At 45.7% G+C, this 16,749-nt stretch overlaps 1 protein-coding gene across 2 annotated transcripts in view; it reads left to right on the forward strand.

Moving 5' to 3' along the window:
* BICD2 (BICD cargo adaptor 2) overlaps nucleotides 1–16,749 on the forward strand; it is a 71,705-nt gene that overhangs the window by 44,414 nt on the left and 10,542 nt on the right. For both annotated transcript variants that reach the window (XM_012808382.1, XM_023516260.1), the window contains exons 2-3: nucleotides 8,976–9,188; nucleotides 15,243–15,395. In XM_012808382.1, coding sequence (XP_012663836.1) covers nucleotides 8,976–9,188; nucleotides 15,243–15,395 — 366 coding nt within the window. The remainder of the gene's footprint in view (nucleotides 1–8,975; nucleotides 9,189–15,242; nucleotides 15,396–16,749) is intronic.

Consider the following 16,749-nt stretch of genomic DNA (forward strand, 5'->3'; position numbering starts at 1 on the left):
CTGTGGCATCACAGCTCGCAGCAACCTCCAACTCCTGGGCTCAAGCGAGTCTCCTGCCTCAACCTCCCAAGTAGCTGGGACCACAGGCGCCCGCCACAGCACCCAGCTATTTTTTGGTTGCAACGTCGTTGTTTGGCGGCCCCAGGCTGGATTCGAACCCGCTACCTTAGGTGTATGTGGCTGGCGCCTTAGCCACTTGAGCCACAGGCGCTGAGCCTACACATTTTTTTTCTTTTTTTTTTTGAGATAGGAGCCTCAAGCTATCCCCCTGGGTAGAGCGCCGTGGCATCTCAGCTCACAGCAACCTCCCACTCCTGAGCTCAAGCGAGTCTCCTGCTTCAGCCTCCCAAGCAGCTGGGACCACAGGTGCCCGCTGCAACGCCTGGCCATTTTTTGGTTGCAGCTGTCATTGTTGTTTGGCGGCCCGGGCCGGATTCCAACCCACCACCTTGGGTGTACGTGGCTGGCACCCTAGCCACTTGAGCCACAGGCGCCGAGCCCACATTTTTTTTTTCAATTTAAATTTTTATTGTATTTGTTCTGCAGTTCAGAAGATCATATATCTTGGTAAAAGTTTTATGATAAATTGGTTTTATTTTTATTTTATTTTATTTTATTTTATTAAGTCAAGTACAGATAGATCATGAATACATTCATGCATATGTGGGGTACAATGTGCTGATTTTTTTTTTTTAATACATTCTGACTTGGTTACATCTATGAAGTGTAGAACATAGATGTTTTGGCACAATAATCAAGTAAATGAGGTGAAAGCTATGTTGATTGGTTTAATTACACTTAATTGCTTCCGTAGCTATAGGACTTTTCTTTTTGAGTGGGCTTTGATGGTTGTGTCCTTTAGGCTATTTGTCCATTTCATCTAAGCTTTGTTGGCATAAAGCTATTTGTGATAGGTTCGGCACCCAAAGCTCAGTGAGTAGGGCTCTGGCCATATACACTGAGGATGGCGGGTTGGAGCCTGGTCTGGGCCTGCTAAACAACAGTGACAACTGCAGCGATAAATAGCCAGGCGTTGTCGTGGGTGCCTATAGTCCCAGCTACTTGGGAGGCAGAAGCAGGAGAATCGCTTGAGCCCAAAAGTTTGAGGTTGCTATGAGCTGTGACACTATGGCACTCTACCAAGGGTGACATAGTGACACTGTCTCCAAAAAAAAAAAAATAAGAAAAAAAAGGCTATTCATGATACTACCTTATTATTCTTTTAATAGCTGTAGAATCTACAGTATACCTGCCTTTTATTCCTTATAATGGTAATTTGGTCTTTTCTTTTTTTACTGCATGATTAATCTGACTAGAGGTTTACCAATTTGATCTTTTCAGAGAACTTGCATTTGGCTTCATTGATTCTTATCTGTAATTTTTCTATTTCATTGATTTCCACTTTGGTCATTATTTCCTTTTTTCTTACTTTGGGTTTAAGTTACTCTTTTTATTGGGTTTTCATTTCTTAAACTTTTTTTTTTTAGACTCACTTTGTTGCCCTTGGTAAAGTGCAATGTCATCACAGCTCACAGCAACCTCAAACTCTTGGGCTCAAGCAATCTTCTTGCCTCAGTATTTTATTTTTGGTAGAGATGGGATCTCACTCTTGCTCAGGCTGGTCTTAAACTCAGGAGCTCAAGTGATTTACCCGCCTTGGCCTCCCAGAGTGCTAGGATTACAGGGCGTGAACCACTGTGCCTGGCCCATTTCTTCACTTATTGATGAAAAAAATAGAAAGCACAAATCATAAGTGTGAATTTTTACAGGCTAAACACCCATGTAAAAAACACCCAGATCAAAAATCAGGATATCACAGTTCCCCAGAATTTGTCCTCAAGTACCCTCACAGGCTCTAGCACTCCCCCATTCCAAGGATTGCCACTATCCTGACTTCTAATGGCACAGACTAGCTTTGAATTGGAATCATACAAGTGGAATATGGAATTGGAATTATACAATATTCACATATTCTTCTTTTGTGTCTGGCTTCTTTTATTCAGCATTATATGAGATTCATCTCTTGCTATCTGTATGATAAAAGTTCGTGCATATTTCTTTTCTATATAGTGTTGTATTTTGTGAATACATTATGATTTACTTACCCATCTCCTGATGACAGATACTTGAGAACTCTAGTTTGGACTTTTATGAATTATGTTTCTATAAATGTGTCTTTTCATGCACTCATGTAAGTGTTTCTCTTCAGTGTATGCCTATGAGTGGAAGTGCCAAGATCTAGAACCAGCAGGTGCCAAGATCTAGAGTCAGCAGGTGCATGTTTACCTTTAGTAGATACTGTTTTCCTAAATATCAACTATTGTCATGCACCAGAGTATGAGAGGTCATGAGATTTTAGGCCAGGAATGACAGTGTGTCTCCTAGTTCACTATTGATGTTATCAAATGTTTGTTGAGCAACTGAGTGAATGTAGGAATACCCATGGAAAGGGAGACAGTACTGAATGGGCCATCTGAGCTCTCCTGAGCAAAACTCTCTCATCAGACACTGAGCCTATAGTTCCTGGTCTGTTTTTAAAGATGGAAACCGAAGCTATTGGTTAGGCTGCCCTTTTTTTGCCCTAAAATAAGCATTTAGTACTATAAGTATGCCCTTAATTACTTGCTTATTATCATACCATAAATTCTCATTTACATTTCATTTTCATTCAGTCAAAAATACTTTCTAGTTTCCCTTTTGACTTATGGGCTACTGAAGAATGTTATTTAGGTGCCAAGTATTTGGGGAGTTTCCCAGAGATCTTTTTATTAATTAATTTCTCATTTAATTCTGTTGTAATCAAAGAATACACTTCATAAGACTTGTATACTTTTAAATTTGAGACCAGTTTCATAGTCCAGAATATGGTCTGTCTATCTGGGTGAATGTTCATGTACACCTGGAAAGAATATGCTTGCCTTTGTTATTGAGCTGAAAGTTTCTATAAATGCCAATTAGGTCAAGTTAGTTATAGTATTACTCATGTTTTTTATATTCTTACTGATTTTTTGTCTACTTCATGGATTATTGAAAGAGGAATATTGAACTCTCCTAATTATAATTTTGGATTTGTCTGTTCTATCCGGTTTTGCTTCATGTATTTAAAAGCCTTGCTATTAGAATTATGTTCTCTTTGTGAATTGAGCTCTTATTATACTGAAAAGGCTGTCCTCCCTGGTGATATTCTTTGCTGTGAAATCTACTTTATTTTCTATTAATGGAGCTAGCCTACCTTTCTTTTGATTAGTGTTAGCATGATTTATCTTTTTCCATTCTTATAACTATTTTAAATAGTTTTAACAGCTTTATTTATTTATATAATATACTTAGCATATAATTTACCAATTTAAAATATAATTTAGTGGCAGTATTTTCACAAGGTTTTCCATTTATCATCATGACTGTTTTATTTTATTTTATTTTATTTTATTTTACTTTTTACTTTGAAACAGAATCTTACTCTGTTGCCCTGGGTAGAGTGCAATGGCAACTTTTGTCTCTTGATTTCAGGCAATCCTCTTGTCTCCACCTTCCCAGTAGTACCCTCTGCAATGCCCAGCTGGTTTTTCTATTTTTTATTTATTTATTTATTTTTTAGTAGAGATGGGATCTCTTTCTTTCTCAAGCTAGTCTCCAACTCCTGGGCTCAAGCAGTCCACCCGCCTTGGCCTCCCAGAGTGCTAGGATTTACAGGCATGAGCCACTGCACCTGGCCACCACAACTATTTTAGAACTTATTTTTTGGCTGGGGCTGGGTTTGAACCCGCCACCTCCAGTATATGGACAGCACCCTACTCCTTTGAGCCACAGGCACTGCCCTATTTTAGAACATTTTTATTAGCCTATAAAAGATACCCCACACCCCTAGTTGTTACCCCCTCCCACCTCCATCTCCATCCCTTGGCAACCACTAATCTGTCAGAATAGATTTGCCTATTCTGGACACTTCGTATAAATGGAATCATATAGTATGTGGTCCTTTATGACTGGCATTTTTCATTTAGCGTAATGTTTCCAGTGTGAAACTGTGTTATGCCATGTATTAGTAATTTGTTTCTTTTTATTGCCAAGTAATACTCTTTTGTTTGAGTGTACTACCTTTTATTTACCCACTCATCAGTTGGTGAACATTTGGATTTTTCCACTTTGGGACTATTATGAATAATGCTACAATGAACATTTGTGTACAAGTTTTTGTGTGGATGTGTGTTTTAATTTCTCTTGGATATATACCAAAGAGTGGACTTACAGGGTCATGTAAATTCTATGTTTAACCATTGAAGATTTGCCACAATAGCTGTCCCATTTTATATTCACAGCATCAGTATATGAGGATTCTTGGTTTTCTACATCCTTGCCAACACTTATTTTCTATTTTTTTAATTATAGCCATCCTAATGGATGGGAAGCTCTATCTCATTGTGATTTTGGTTGCATTTCCCTAATAGCTAATGATGTTGAGTATCTTTTCTTGTGCTTATTGACTATTTGTATGTCTTCTTTAGAGAAATGGCTATTCATGTCCTTTGTTCATTTTTAAATTGGGTTGTTTACCTTTTTATTGTTGAGTTATAAGGGTTCTTTATATATTCTGTATGCTATATTCTTACCAGATGTATGATCCGAAAATTTCTCCTATTGTGTAGGTTGTTTTTTCCTTTACTGGTATCCTTTGATATGTGAAGTTTTAAGTTGTGACAAAGTCCAAGTTATCTATTTTTTCATTGTATTGCCAAATCTAAGGTTATGAAGATTAACCCCTATGTTTTCTTCTGAGAGTTTTATAGTTTTAACTCTTATATTTAGGTCTTTTATCCATTATTAGTTAAGTTTTGTATATGGTACAAGGTAGGAGTTCAACTTCTTTATTTTGCATGTGGATATCTACTTGTCCCAGCATCATTTTTTGAGAAACTATTCTTTTACCACTGAATTATTTTTAAACCTTTATCAAAAATCAGTTGACCACATAAGAGATTGGACAATTAAATTCACCCACTCATTAATTGTCAGACCTTGTATATAAGGACTTATTTTCGGTATCTATTCTGTCCTGTTAGTCTCTATGTCTATCCTTAAGCCAGTACTACAATGTTTTGATTGCTGTAGATTTATGTTAAGTTTTCAAAATAGGATTGTGAGTGTTCCCACTCTGTTATTTCTCATTATTTTAACTGTTTTTTGGCCCTTTGCAATTTCCTAGGAATTTGAAAATTGGCTTTTCCATTTCTGCAAAAAAGGCCTTTGGAATTTTGATAGGGGTTGCATTGACTCTCAAGTTAATTATTATTATTATTATTTTATTATTGGGGAGTCATTGAAGATGCAAGAAACCAGGTTACAGATTGCATTTGTTAGGTAAAGTCCCTCTTACAATTGTGCCTTGCCCCCATCAAATTAATATTTTTTGCAGGTTTTGGCCAAGGCTGAGTTTGAACCCACCACCTCTGGTATATGGAGCTGGCACCTACTCCTTTGAGCCAGAGACACCCCACCCCAAGTTAATTATTTTTGAAAGAGAAAAGTCTTTTGTACTTGTCTTTTCTTCCTTGTAGATCTTCCATTTGGTATCATTTTTCTTCTACCTAAAGGGTTTTATTTAATATCTTGTAATACAGGCCTGCTGTTAATCAATTCTTCCAGCTATTATATGTCTGAAGTCTTTATTTCACCCCTTATTTGAAAACAGTTTTCACGGAGTATAGTGTTATATTTAACCATTGTTGTTTTTGTTTTCACGGAGTATAGTGTAATAGTTAACAGTTGTTGTTTTTAAGATGCTCCACTCTCTCCTGGCTTGTCAGAGAAATCTACTGTCCTTCTTATCTCCGCTCTATCTGTGTAAGTCATGTATGATTTTTCATCTGGCTAATTTTAATTTTTTGCCATATCACTGGTTTTAAACAATTTTATATTATGCCTTGGGGTAGTTTTCTTCTTTTTTCTTCTGCTTGGGGTTGATGAGCTGCTAGTAAATATGAGTTTATGGCTCTTATCAAATTTAGAAATTTTTTAGTCATTATTTCTTCATTTATTATTTCTGTTCTCTCCTCTTTCTCTCCTTTGGGGATTCTAGTTATCCATATATTAGGCTCCTTGAAATTGTCCCCACTTCATTTATACTTCATTCAGGATGTTTTTAACCTTTGTGTCTTTCATTTTGGGTAGTTTACTATGTTTTTAAGTTGACTAATCTTTTCCTTCTGCACTGTGTATCTGTGTACTTTTCATCCTTAGAAGTTTGATTTGGATCTTTTTGTATCTTTCTTGTCCCTGCTTAGTGTGTTCAGTCTTACCCTCCTGCTCCCAAACTTGTAAGATTCAGTTCTGCTACACAGGCCTGTCTTCCCCTTTCTGTGCCCGGATCAGGTCTAAGTGCTGTTGAGTGATTGGTGATTGGATGCCAGGATGTGGGTCTCACCTGTTGGGTGATAGATGTTCTTGTATGCCTGAATGTGTTTTTGAGCTTCATCTTGGAATGTAATTAAGTAATTTGGAAACAGATTGATTCTTTCAGGTTTTGTCTTTAAGCTTTGCTCTGTGGTATCAGAGCAGTGTTTAATCCAGTTTAATTTTGCTAGACCCTGGGATTATTCCTTCCTCTGCCTGTGAACCAGGAGGACTCTTTTCTAGCTGGTGGGAGCAGGTGCTGTTTTTAGCCTACATGGTGGGGATTATTCCTTCCACTTCTCTGTGTGGGCCTTTCCCCACCTTGGTGGCTTCCTGAAACCTGTACTGAATGTCAGTTATGAGTGTGTCTCTCTGTCTGCAGGTCTGTCCATCTTTGCTGCCTTGTCACCATCTTTCAGTCCCTTCTCAATAGTTCTACTGCAGCCCCTCTTCTGTGCTGTGGCTGGGAGGTTTTGTTTTTGTTTTTTACACTGGAGATAGATCCAGTAACTATAACAATCTCATCTTGACTGGAGGTGGAAGTATCAATTACAGTGTGTTTCAAGGCTGAGGCTGGAAGGCCTGGACTTGAATGGCATGTTACAGCATTTTAGCTGTCATACCACAAGAAAGCCTCTGAGATGATGTCTGTGTCCCCAACTCCAGGTTCACGGACGTATTCTGAGCAACCCCATGTAGCCCTCCTGACTAGGTCCTGCCTGCATATCAGGAGTCCTGGCTGGTCTGGTACTGCCAGTGCTGACCTTTAGCCTAGGGGTCTGCTACCCTCTGTTTACCCCCTAAGGGACTTGAGGCCCTGGGTTGGGGTCATTCTGTGTCTGGCTTCCCTTGTGGCCTGGCGCGACTGGCCAGGATGGGATTGGCCAGGATGGGGCAGGTGCTATGTTATTTGGTCTTTGCCTAGGACCAGACGAAAGGAGAACAGAATGAAAATCATAAAGCTGAGTTGATTTGGCTTGAAAGAAACTGACATCAGAATTTCTTTGAAGGACCCAGCAGAATGGGAGCTATGTCAGTGAATGGGGGGGTGTGCAGTTGAGCAAGACCCGGTCCCTTAGGGAGGGAACGTGGGTGACGCAGGCATCGGTGTGGGTCCCAGTTCCCTGTATGTGGTTTCAGTGCCAATGTTGGTCCTCCTGCTGAGCTGTGACATCCTGTTAGCTTTCTTCAGGGGCCTCCACAACACTATAAAGCCAGCACGTTACGGCACATGTGTCACTGCACATGTCACCACATATGCTGCAGCACACGTGTCTTCCAGACAGATCCATGCCTGGTCCTCACAGTGGTGTAAGTAAGGTCAATCTGCCTTCCTCTTGGTTCCACTGTTGGCCCCATGGGATCCTCTTACTCAGACCAGACTCTGGTTTCTTTTCCAGTACTGTCAGGGGGAAAACGAGTTGCTTTCTGTGTTTTGGTTTATTGATATTAGAAACTGCCCTGCTTAGTAACATGTGTGGCTTTGCACTTTTTCCCAGTATTTTCTTGGACTGAATTCCTAGATTTAGTATCACAAGTAAATGAGTGAAAATGTTCCTTTTTCTCTCTTAAGAAAAAAAAAGCCATCCATTTTCTTCCTCTTCAGTAGCCCCTCTCTTGATCTTGTTTCCTGCCATGATCCAGGTGTCTTGTAAAGAGGTTCCCCCTGAGAGGTCTGTGGTGGGGGCCACTGGAAGTAACACACAACTGCAGGCCCATAGAAGCCCTATTCTGCCAGGCTATGTGGGGGTAGTGGGCTACGAGAGAGAAGGGAAGAGAGGACATCTACTGAAGGCCTGGCCTCTTGCCAAGAGCACACAATGGGAAACTCTGCCAGCCTGGGTCCTTGGGAAGGCATGTGGCACAGCTGCTGACCCTTGGGGGTATGGGCAGGCAAGCATCCTGGGCTAGACCAGCACCTTTTTTTTTTTTTAATTGCTCCCACCCATAGGGTGTGTTTGAGCCCCAGGGCTTTGTACCCCATTGCCACATGCAGCTCAAGGCCCTTGGCTTTTCATCCCTCTGTCTAGAACATGCAAGTGCCTTCCCTCTGGGCCCAGGTGCTAGCTGGACAGAGAGGGTGGCCCAAATGGCTGGCCTCTGGCTGGTTCTTACCATTGCTGCCTTCCTCAGGCCTGGGCTCAGACTACCCACCCAGGTTTCTTCCAGAACAAGTGAAGAATGAGTTGGCATCAAGTAGCAGGATGGCAGACTTCCTCTGCTTCCTAGGTGTGTAGCTGGTGCACTCCAGAGCCTTGGTTTCCTTACCTGGAGTGGGGAAGAGGTGGGAGTTACTATCCCTCTGCCAGCCTCCAGCTGCTATCAGCGTGCCATGGTGCCCTGACCCTGGTGCTCAGTTTTACCATCACACATGTGAAGCGAGCCAACTTAGATACTGTTTGATGTGTGTTTGCATAAGCACATGCCGCAGACCTACCTCCCACATCAAGGGAGCTCCCTCCCAACCCACGCTCACTGCTTTTGTCATTGTGTGCTCACTGCAGAATGTCACCTGTTAGTGTGGGTCTGCATTGCCTGGCGGCCCTGTTAAGCCCATCTCACAAGTATCTTATCTCCTGATGCAGGCCTTCGGACAGGCGCACACAAACCATAAGAAAGTAGCTGCAGACGGCGAGAGCCGGGAGGAGAGCCTGATCCAGGAGTCGGCCTCCAAGGAGCAGTACTATGTACGGAAAGTGTTGGAGCTGCAGACGGAGCTGAAGCAGTTACGTAATGTCCTCACCAACACGCAGTCTGAGAATGAGCGCCTCACCTCGGTGGCCCAGGAGCTGAAGGAGGTGAGGGGGTAAAAAGGGACTTTTTCTGTTGCTGCAATGGTGTTGCATAACAGATGTGCCCAAACTGAGTGCCTGGTTGGGGAGTGGCTGGTCTAGGCTGGCCCCTGAGAGACTATAGCTGGGCAGTCTGGCTTGCTCTTGTCCCTAGGCCTTGCTCTTATCTCCAAGTCTCATTTTCTGCAGCCCATGTGGTGGAAGGGACAGAGATGGACCCACAAGCTCTACCATAACTGGGTTGATTCTGTCTTGTTGGTGAAGTTCCATGAGCAAGCCTACAGCAAGGAGGTGGTCAGTTGGGAAAGGGTGTGGTCAGCCACTAGTGGAGGCAGAGGACTGGTGCCCATGGAGATGATCCTTATCATTGGATTCCTCCCTGCCTAGGGAATGTTCTGTATTACTCAGGGCCTACACTGTGCACGGCTGTGAATAAAAAAACAAACTTGAATGTTTCATGGAGACTCCAAGTAGGAGTGTGTGGGTCTGAGATTTAGGGTGGCAGCCACCACCAGTCATCTTAGCTGCTGCACCCCTGCCTCATGTGCACAGCGTGATGCCATCAGCAGGGCTTGGGTAAGTCTCTTACTTTGCACTAGAGCCAGTATTAGCCCCAGGTCTCCACAGGCAACTGTGACTATGCATAGGCCCTGCATCTGGAAATGGATGTGTGGTGTCCATCCATGAGCTTGTGAACATAAGCTTGGCTCTTGGGCCCTGATGGAGGGTAAGGGCCAAAGGAACAGCTGCTCACAGCCTTGGAAGCCCAGGGCTCAGAGTCATGGAGGGTTGGGCCGTCCAGGGGAACAAGGTGACCTAAACAGGATTTGGGAAGGTGTCTGTGGGGCAGGGAGCCTGTGCAGGACAAGTACAGCAGGAAGAGAGTTTGGAGTGCCCTCTCCTCGGGTGGGCAGGGAGAGCGTCACTAGCTCCAGGCCAGAGGTCAAGGGAAGATTGAATGGGTACCTTGGTGTCCTTCCTCACTTGCTTACTTGGGCCCTACAGAGCCTTGATGTACATGGGCATGAGCAAAGCCTCATTCCCAAAGGATGGGGCATATTCACAGTGGCCAAGGGCAGGGAGGGTCATTGAAGGAGAGTTCTGCAGGCCTCAGTCGGGGCCCTGAAGGAGGCACAGTCTAGTTTGGGTTTGGTGGCTGCACAAAGAGTAAGCTGTTGGGAATAAAGACGGGTCTGGGAGCCAGTGGAAGCCTGGCAGCAGGGGACAGGCTGGTGTCTTCTAAGGAAGGACAGGACCCCATCACCAAGACAGGTGTGGTACAGCCCTCAGGAAGCAGGCAGACCCAGAAGTATAAATTTGCACATGAGCTGCAGTCCTGGCTGAGGTCCTTTTGTCCATGGCCTTGAAGGTCAGCCCCCAGGTTATCATTGGAAAGGGGAGGGTGAGGCAAGGGTGGGTAGGAAAGGGGCGATGCTGGCTTTGCCCCCCACTGAGTCTTGAGGCATGGACAAGGCTGTGTCTTCATTCCTGGTCTCAGTTTTCCCATCTGTAAACTGATAATCTCCAAAGTCCCTGGCAGCTTCTTTACCTCACATCCTTCAAGCACGTATGGGCACTTATGGGCCATGGGAGCCCCACTGTCTATAGCAGATGTTCTTATAGGAAGGTCAGCAAGACATAGGCCATGAGAATGTGGGGCAGTCAGGGCCCTGCAGGGCTGGCAGCTGTCAGCCCAGCATGCCAGGACTGAGGGATGCTGCTACTCCAGGGGCTGGTAGCAACAAGGAGCAGTAGCCTTCTCTGGTTTGGGGGCAGTCAGAGGTCACTGAGGCCCTGGGGACCCGGGAAGGAGCTTGGCTTGGACTCAGGGTGGGCAGCCTCAGATCCTAGAGTGGCAGTGTGTGATCTCATTTCTTCCTATAGAGTGGGAGGAGGGGCAGTCATGCAGGAAGAAATGTAGCCTCTGCCACCTTGGCTGCCATCTGTCTGTCTGGCCCTTCTTTTCCTGAAAAGCCAGTGTAGATGCTCTCTCTTCAGCCTGGCACATTCTACACCTTTTCTCTTCTAGAGGGCTGTCCCTGGCAGTAGAGGCCAGGAGAGACCTGGGCGACCCCAGTAGCCAGGCATTGAGCACAGCAAATTCAGAATGCCACAGATTTTCGGAGGAAGAAATGGAGGATTCCTTGTTTCCTTTTGTGCTTTGGGAGGAAATCCTGACCCTACACACCCTCACCCTTCCTCTCTCCCCTGAGGGAATCCACTTCAGTATCTGGGCCCATTACGTCCCCCTTGTCTGTACCCCTAGCCCATGTTGGTACAGAGCCACAGGAACCATCTAGACCAGGGGTCCTCAAACTTTTTAAACGGGGGACCAGTTCACTGTCCCTCAGACCATTGGAGGGCCAGACTGCGGCCCCGGGATGAGTTGGCTGCTAAGCAGGACAGGCAGCGGCGGCAAAAACACTTGGTGGACCAGATAAATGTCCTAGGCAGGCCACATGTGGCCCGCGGGCCGTAGTTTGAGGATGCCTGATTGAGACCCTTTGCCTCGCATAACTGGTTAGTGTGAAGGCACCACCAATCATGTCTTCTAGGACCAGCCTTTCTCATCTGTTGCCCATGTCAGCCGCCCTGAGGACCTGTCCCTGCTACCTGGCTTTTGCTTCCTGGGCTGAGCCACTGTGCCAGGCTCCTCCCTGGCCCTCAGCATGGCTGTCCCTCCTTACCTTGTGAGGCTCTCACCATGTGGAGAGGAGGGGCATTTAGTCAGGCAGCGTACCTTTTGACCCACCACCTCTTTGCCCCGTCAGCCCCTTCCTGTTTTTCCTCCCCTTTGATGACTGATTTAGGTATCCATTCCCCTCCCTACTCAAGTACACTGTGAGGACCCATGAAGCTTTATGGGTATAGGCATACTTGGTAAGGATTGGGCAGTTCTTACCGCCTCAGACCTAGTCTTCTTGGTGACCCTACTACTATCCTGTCACACGTGAAGAAACAGAAGTTTAGAAGGTCCTATTAGGTGCTTAAGGTCCCATTAGGTGCTTGGGCCCTGGTGGAGGGCAAGGGCCAAAGGAACAGCTGAGCTGAGTCCAGTACACACACCAAGGCCTTTCATTGGATTTGCCCCAAGAAGAGGTGGGGGCTACTCCAGACCAGTGGAACAGAGATAAGAGTGTCCAGGGTAGGCTCAGCGCCTGTGGCTCAAGCGGCTAAGGTGCCAGCCACATACTCCTGAGCTGACAGGTTCGAATCCAGCCTGGGCCCACCAAACAACAATGACAGCTGCAACCAAAAAATAGCCAGGCATTGTGGCAGGGGCCTGCAGTCCCAGCTACTTGGAAGGTGGAGGCAGGAGACTCACTTAAGCCCAGGAGTTGGAGGTTGCTGTGAGCTGTGATGCTACAGCACTCTACCCAGGGCAACATCTTGAGTCTCTGTCTAAAAAAAAAGTGTCCAGGGTAAATGGAGTTGGGAAGTCTGAGGGGGATGGGAGGTAAACCTCCCTGCATACTGGCCCCTTGAGTCAGGCATTTGTCACACCATTCTTGGTGATAGGTGATCTTAAGTCTGGCGATCTCAAGGAAAGAGAACTGAGATGGGACCCCAGGTGGTTGGCTCTGAGCCCGTGCACCTCCCTCCTCCATCTGATCTGCCTGTGTACACGCAGCAGAGCTTGTCCCCTACATGCTTTTGAGCTGATGTCAGGCTCACTGAGAGAAGGTGCTTACTGGAGGAAAAACTAAACCCATTTTGACCAGTCAGAGCCTGTTTGAACCCTCGGCAACTGGGTGTGTCCTGGATGGAGCTGCCGGGCAGCAGGCCAGCAGATCCTGGCGACCCACACCTAGTGGTGCAGGGTAGAAGCATGGTTGCCGTGGGAATGAAAGTGCATTTGTCCTGCGGTGTCAACAGAGACAGTGGCCTCACCTGTAGCATGGTATGGCTGGGCCAGCATTTGACTTGGGTGTGCCTCTCTGAGTTTTGAACCTGGCAATGGTATAAGGACAGAACTCCTAGCACACCTAGCCGGGCCCAGGCTGGTCAAGGGCCCTGAGGACTCACACAGATGGTGCAAGCACTTTTGAGGGGACAGAAATCTGTGCCTAATCTTCATTTAGGCCTTCTCTTCCTCCCCACATGCTGTGACTGCCTCTTCTGAGATTAGCTCCCTATCACTTTCTTGGGTCACTTAGTGAGAGAAGGCTGTCTGTGTCCATTTGCCAATAGATTTTAATACAATCTTTTTGTTTTTGTTTTTGTTTTTGTTTTTTGTCAAGACAGAGTTCTACCCTACACCCTGAGCAGAGTACAATGGCATTATAGCTCACTGCAACCTAAGACTCAGGCTGTGGGCATCCTGCTGCCTCAGCCTCTGAAGCCGCTGGGATTATAGGTGCTCACTGTGGCCACCCAGCTGGGTTTTTCAATTTTTTTCATGAGTCGAGGTCTAACTCTCACGCAGACGAGCCTCGAACTCCTGAGCTCAAGCAATCCTCCCACCTCAGCCTCCCACAGTGCTGGGATTATAGGCGTGAGCTACCACACCCGGCACAATATTTGTTTTAAATAGCATTGTCAGTAGTGCTTGATGTATGTTATGACTCTCTTCCTCTTTCTCTTGCTTTCTTTTTTTCCTTTTTTATTTTTGTCCCTTTTCATTTTACCAGTTTTTGTGTATTTGCTCAGAATCTTGTCTGTAAAGCATGTTCCATTCACGTGAACATATAACCAGGAAAACCTTTAGTATAAGCTGAAAGGACGGCATGAGAGGAAGACAGAGCTGTGGGGCCCAGAGAGTGGACAGGCCTTCTGGCCAAGGGTCTGAGGGGGCTTTGGAGCAGGAGTGGTGTTGGCCTGGGAGTCACATCTTTGCCAGTGTTGAGGGAGGCCCCTCAGCCAATGAGACTGGGACAGGCAGGGAGCAAAGTGCAGGGAAAGGAGCGAATGAGTTTGTCCCCAGGGAGACATTTTCAGTTGTCACAGTGGGGGAGGGGATCACATCTAGTGGGCAGAGGTCAGGGAGCTGCTAAGTAAAATGACGTGCAGGACAGCACCCATTCTAGAATGTTGCTAGAGCTGTGGCTGAGGGGCACGCCTTGGCAGCAGCAGGTTGGGAATTCCTAACAGTCATGATTGCTTCATCCTGCACTAGCCTCTCTGCTGATCATATCTCTGACTCCTTACAGACGATTCAGAGGGAAGAACTAATTTTTAAGAGCTTTATCAAGATTGTTCATACTCTATACAACTCATCTGTTAAACTGTACCATTCAGTGGCTTTTAGTATATTTGCACATATGTGCACCATCACACAATCAATTTTTTTACATTTCATCACTGTTAAAAGAAACCACATTAGCAGTCAATCCTCATCCTCCCTTTTCAGCCCCTGGCAACCACTAACCTACTTTCTGTCTCTATGAATTTGCCTATTCTGGGCATTTCATATAAATGGAATTATACAATGCATGGCCTCTTGTGACTGGCTTCTTTCACTCAGCAGGAATGTTTTCAAGGCTCATTCATGTTGTAGCAAGTGTCAATATGTCATTCAGTATTGTGGCTGAATAATATTCCATTGTATGGATAGATTGCATTTTGTTTATCCATTCATTAGGCTATGAACACTTGGGCTGCTTCCACCTTTGGCTGCTGTGAGCATTGCTGCTCTTAGCACCCACGTGCAGATTTCTCTGTGGACATGTGTTCTTTCCTCCAGGGTAGGTACTCTGTGTTTAACTGAGTATCTGCAGGATGTTTGCCACAGCGCTACACTATTTACATGCCTACCCACCAGCAGGGTAGGAAGGAGGAACTACTTTTAACCCTGTTTTACAGATGAAGAAACTGAGGGTCAGAGCAAGGCCCAGTCACTGGATAGGGGTTCCAAAACTGAGAACGGCTGAAGGCATCTGACTCCCGACCCTCTGCTATTCCCCACACACTGTGCTGCTCTGGACTCATAGCTCCCCTCTAGGTGGCTACACCGCCACCCGCAGGCCTGGGCTCTGAGTCCTGGCTGTGTGGCCTGCCACAGTGTGCCTGATACACTGAAAAGGAGGCTTTTCACATCTACTTTTCCTTTTTCCTTGGTAGATCAACCAGAACGTAGAGATCCAGCGAGGCCGCCTGCGGGATGACATCAAGGAGTACAAGTTCCGGGAGGCCCGCCTGCTGCAGGACTACTCAGAGCTGGAGGAGGAGAACATCAGCCTGCAGAAGCAAGTGTCTGTGCTCAGGCAGAACCAGGTGAATCTTGGACCTGCGGAGGGGGTACCTGGGCCTTGTAGCCCTCTCAGCCACCCCCTCTCTTCTGTCTCCCTGTTCAGAAGGCTCATTCCACACACCTGAGGCCCAGGGCCAACTTCACTTCTATGGAAGGTGGTCTGTGACTGGCAGGGCTAAGGCTTCCAGCTGCAGTTTTTGCTGACCATTGGCCGGGCTGAAGTGTCCTAGTCAACAAAGATGAAAACAATCCAAAAGACAATGAGACTACACCAAAAAACCTCGGAGATTAAATGTCCAGACTCTGTTCTGCCTCCGATCACACAGCCTAAAACATCCCCATGCCTCTGCTCATGATGGGGGGAGGGATAAGGAAGGTCCCCTCTGTGACTGGGATGGGCAGGGTTCCCTCCATCATGGGACAAACAGGGTCCCTTCTCTGTTATGGAACTAGGTGATCCCAAGTTTTGGGGGCCACTTAAGGTATGAATTTGCTCCCTCCTTGCCAAGAGCCACAGCCCTGCATGGTGGGGAATGGCAACCTTTTCTCTCTGGAAATCCCAAGCCTCCAAAACGTCACAAATATCATCCTTGCTTTCTTCAGAAATCCTCTTCCACTAAAATCTTCTCAGAGCAGAAAAGTCTCACTGTCAGGGAGCCTATTATTTATATGCAGATGAGGAAGCTCATGTTGATACAGAAATCTCTGTGCAAAAGCAAACAAGGAACAGATTCTACCCCCCAGAAAACCATAGGATCAGAGCTCATGGTCCTGCATTCTGGTCCTGCTGTGATGGCTTGTACTCATTAATAGTCATAGCAGTGGTCTGCATTGTAAGTCATGCCAGTCATTGGCACTGCTGTTGGCAGAACTTGGCCCACAGCCTCCTGAAGAGAGGGGAGACCAAGGCTCAGAAAGACTCTGTCCTCAGGGTTGGCACTCAACAGAGTTTGGCCTCCCCCCTCTCTGAAATTCTTCCCTCCCCGTTTGTGCTGCCAACAGTGGAGGCTCCGTACCTACCTCCCATGAATACGGACCTTGGATGTAGTACTGGGTCTTCCCACCCAAAACCCACAGAGATCCACTCAGCCTTTTTGTTACTGATTTGTTCCTTATTTCTTGTACAAATATCACAGAACAAGAGGAAAGGTTTTTAGAAATTTCCCATAAACCCTGACCACCACCCCCCAAGCATGAGTTTCTGATTGCTTTTTCCTTATTCACCTGCAAATATAGTTTTATGTAGACAAGCATTCAATTTTGCTTTTCCTACATACCTTCAAGCCAAGTCTGGGTGTTGTGTGTGCACTAAGAGTTTAGTGGTTACACATTCTCAGGGTGAATTTCTATTCCTTCATTTTTTTTTTTTTTTTTTTT

This window comes from Otolemur garnettii, unplaced genomic scaffold, assembly GCF_000181295.1.
Source record: "Otolemur garnettii isolate 467f Iridium unplaced genomic scaffold, OtoGar3 scaffold00088, whole genome shotgun sequence".
Taxonomy (NCBI): Eukaryota; Metazoa; Chordata; class Mammalia; order Primates; family Galagidae; genus Otolemur; species Otolemur garnettii.